The sequence below is a fragment of the Egretta garzetta genome, unplaced genomic scaffold, assembly GCF_000687185.1.
Source record: "Egretta garzetta isolate BGI_Z169 unplaced genomic scaffold, ASM68718v1 scaffold45, whole genome shotgun sequence".
NCBI lineage: Eukaryota > Metazoa > Chordata > Aves > Pelecaniformes > Ardeidae > Egretta > Egretta garzetta.
Genome location: NW_009260028.1, coordinates 6,271,474 through 6,275,298, shown reverse-complemented (window position 1 = coordinate 6,275,298; position 3,825 = coordinate 6,271,474). Strand labels below are relative to the sequence as shown.

Sequence of the window (3,825 nt, the reverse complement as noted above, 5' to 3'; positions counted from 1 at the left end):
TGCTGAAGGAAAAGTCGCTTCCTGCGCTAGCCTCATCCTCAGTACAAAATGTCCTTTCCCTTTTCTTGTTTTAAAATTCCTTAAAATCAGACATACTGCATAGGTGAGTAAATTTGATAGTTAATTACAGTCCTGAGTATATGCCCCAAGCCACTGAAAGAAAGCTAAGGTCTAAACTGTCAGTCTAGGGTTTTTAGTCTAATGGAATTGTTAATGGAAACATTAGAAGTTATCAGACAGGAAAACTGATCGCATGCTATCACTCAGGAAAAAAAAATCTTCTCGTAACACTGGACTTCATTTATATTGTAAACACTGGTAAGAACACGTAAAATTTAAAAGCAATTATTCCATTGTGGTTTAGTCTATAAATCAAACTGTACCTGGGGAGTCATTCAGGCTGAAGGCAATTCGTACTGGCTTATCAGCAGGTACCCTGGCGGTGGTGATCATGTGGGCACTTGAGTCAATGCTTTTACTTGTTTGTTCCAGCTGCAATAATACAAAGAATATATTTATTACAGAGCATGTGACACCATTCAACAAATGAGTTTTAATGCTTTTCATGCATTCACAGCTACCTTTCTCATTCTAGCTAAGCAACGTTTAGAATCAAAGTCAAGGGAGCGCCATTTCACTTTTCCATTTAAAAAGGATTCAAGTGAAATACCGTGCAGAGACCGCCTTTCTTTTGCTATTTACAGATTAGAAAGAACGATGGCAAAGGAAGCGTCCCCACTCCTCACCTGCTTGCTCCCCGCCATTGCCCCTTCAGCAAGCCTTGACTCGTGGCAATGCTGCCTGGTTCTGAAGGTGAAGAAGGAAGAAGGGGTGGGGAGTTGAGAGTAACATGACCCCACGCCTGCCATGTGATTGGAAACGTGCACACCACTCCACAGGGTGTCGATGAGGAGGCACCCATCCTCCTGCCTTCCACCCATACTCCCCCAGTCAAACTGCGCCTCAGCGTCACACACTTAATGATCAGAAAGCCACTGGGTCTCCAAACCTTGGTGGTGATTCTTCAGTGGAACTCTGTGCAGGTGTAGGGGTCTGTCTGCATGGGTTTGACTCCCGGATTGGGACCTTATTCAGTCCTCGGTCTTTCTTCTGAAACCACCAACTCCAAAAAGTGGCTTTACCAAGATGAAACCCTGTCCATTAAGAAAACTGCTAGTTCATTTCAAGCAGGGCACTAAAGAATTGTTGAGCAACAGAAGAATTAGCTCCTACTGATCTGCAATGGTACAATTAAAGCACCTCTGAACAGTCAGGAGCTGTACTCAGAGCTCTACCGTGTGTATTCAACCTTTTGAATGAGCAGTTTTGGTTAAACTCTATTAAATAGCTGAACACAAACTTAATCTCCTTGTATACCTAGCACAAAGCTGCTACAATTCACAGATATTAATCTTCTGATTAGCTCCACGCGTGGAGAACATGAAGTCGGTGGGGCTTCATGTACGCAAAAGATCTGCCCATAAAGAAATTATTTTAGGACTGAAGACTATGCTATCCAGAGTGCATTGTATCCATACCGACTATGCGGACGATTATGAGAGTAGCTTTTAAATGACCATAAAACCTCCTCAGTCAATTAGAAACCAAATTCTTCAGCAAAATACAATAAATTTACTGCAAGTTGTACCACATGGCAGTAGACAACATGGCATTTAGCTAGTGAAAACAAAAGACAATTTCCTAAGCCAATAATCTTGCAGTTTTTAATAAAGTAGCTACTGTATTGCATTGAAATCCCAACAACTCATTCTAATTTACACTTAATTATTGGGCAGTCTCAGAAACTCAATAGAACAGAACAATATTTCAGGATTATAATCTTCCTCAGTGATGCACAAGTGAATCAAATTCTTCCCTGGCATCGCTGCCTTGCAGTCAGTGGAAGAGTATCGAATTTGCATTTGGCCCATTAATTTCAGCATTTATTTTTTATTTGCTTTGTCTGTCTTAATATTTAGCTAGCAGAGTGATATGGTTACTCTGTAGAAATGCTGCACAAGAAATTGTTATTTGAGGAGCATAATCTTTTCTTAAAATAACAGTAAATATTCTAAAATCATTACTTTGAATAAATCTCATGTGGACTTGAGAGTGTCTGTTTCTGCCGATACATAAAGGGTATCAGGGACCGTTTCTTATTCCCCATTACTAATAATCAAGACACACATAAATTGAGCTGATATCTATTGGGCAGAGACAAAGAAAACTCAACTAAACTGCGGCACTGTAGTTTTTGGGCTCAGGAAAAGATCCCTGGAGTCAACTGAAATATTCTTGTTTTAAATGGCTTATATTCGACTAAATAACTTCTACCCTCTGAGCATTATTGATCTCTTTTTTTCCCCCCAGACCCTCCCTTTATAAGAAACATCTGAGACATCTCATTGTTTTTAAAAAAACAGCAGAACTACTAATCCAGAATTCTTTATCGCATTTCCCTTCCGTACCTTCCAATAGAAAGTAAAGCAAAGAAAAAAAAAAAAGAAGAAGAGATTTTAAATAAGCACATCCTTGAAACAAGGCTGTGCATCGTTCTGTGTTGGTGGTACACACTCCCCTGACATCTGCTTACTGTCTCAAGTGGTCTTCCACATAAGAGTATACTTAACATTTTGTACCCTAGCCTAAGAAATTAAAATGATGCATTCTGCTGGAGGTTTTAAAGTTGCCGTAACAATATTGCTAGGAGTAAATCCGTTGTCTAATCCCAGTCACATACTCTGTGGTCTGCAAGTGTCTTTAAATTACCTCTTTTAACCACCTGCTATGTGAGGGCAAAAATCAATACCCCTTCAATAAGCAATGGTGAATTCTATCATAACACAGAAGAGTGTTTTCATTTTATTCCAATCCACAAAACCAAATCTCATCTTTATACACAGCAATTACCCCGCTATCCCTTTTTTTTTTTCCTTTTAGATTGCATTTATCCCCCCGCTTCTTTTTGTGCGGAATCTCCGAGCTCTTCATCACAAAAAGCAATCAAAGGGAAGAGAGAGGGATGGAAGCAGCCTGCCTGCAGATGAGGTGATACAGGAAACAGGCAGACCGGCTGCCCCCACTTCCCCACCTGCTTTCTCCACGCACGAAGAACAGTAGCTCTGTAGGCAAGAGACAGGGGTGAGTGGGCAACCTGGAATGTAACGAGATGTAATGAGCAGCTCCCTTCCTGACAACAGTTGCCTATAGAAGTGGCTGCTGCTTCTCCACCAAAAATCCGCAGCAGAACTCAGGTTAAGCGCTGTTCCGGCTCTATCAATGCGGCCCGTTTTCCACACCTGCTGCCTTACCTCACTTAGCGGAGTGCCTGCGCTTGTATAATCCAGGGCCAGCCACTGCCTTGGCTTGTCGTTGCCTTTCTGGAGTAAAGCTTCAATAAAAGAAAAGGCTGCACCTGCTGCATAGCAACAAACTGACAAGGTCTGAGAAGCTGGGACAGCTGTCAGGGCAACATGCTGCTACCTGCACTTCCCACAGGCTTTGCTGTCCCGAAGGATCGCCCTTTTCCGCTTTTCTCCGCAATTCCGCTTTTCCTTCCTCTCCTTGCCAGTGGCGGGGGATTATGATGCTGTCACGCTTCGGGGAGGAAAAAATCCTTCTGTCACAGGCATTATTAAGCAGCAAACTGTGGCGAGCCCAAGATTTTTAATTCATTAGTCCTGGCAAACCTAAAATACAAACAGACTTGCTTCATAGGACAGGAATGTTTTCAGCATGACCCAATCAGTGTCTGTGTCTATTCCAGCAAACTGGCAAAGATAGCATGACTCCAGTCAGCAAAAATGTCTGCGGCTCCAATCAGCT

At 42.1% G+C, this 3,825-nt stretch overlaps 1 protein-coding gene across 1 annotated transcript in view; it reads right to left on the bottom strand.

Annotated features, from left to right (window-relative positions):
• MAP3K7CL (MAP3K7 C-terminal like) overlaps nt 1-764 on the bottom strand; it is a 28,878-nt gene extending 28,114 nt beyond the window's left edge. Inside the window, exons 1-2 of the mRNA XM_009640960.2 lie at nt 747-764; nt 384-492 (exon numbers count right to left, since the gene is read on the bottom strand). Coding sequence (XP_009639255.1) covers nt 384-492; nt 747-764 — 127 coding nt within the window. The remainder of the gene's footprint in view (nt 1-383; nt 493-746) is intronic.
• Nucleotides 765-3,825: the final 3,061 nt, after the last annotated feature.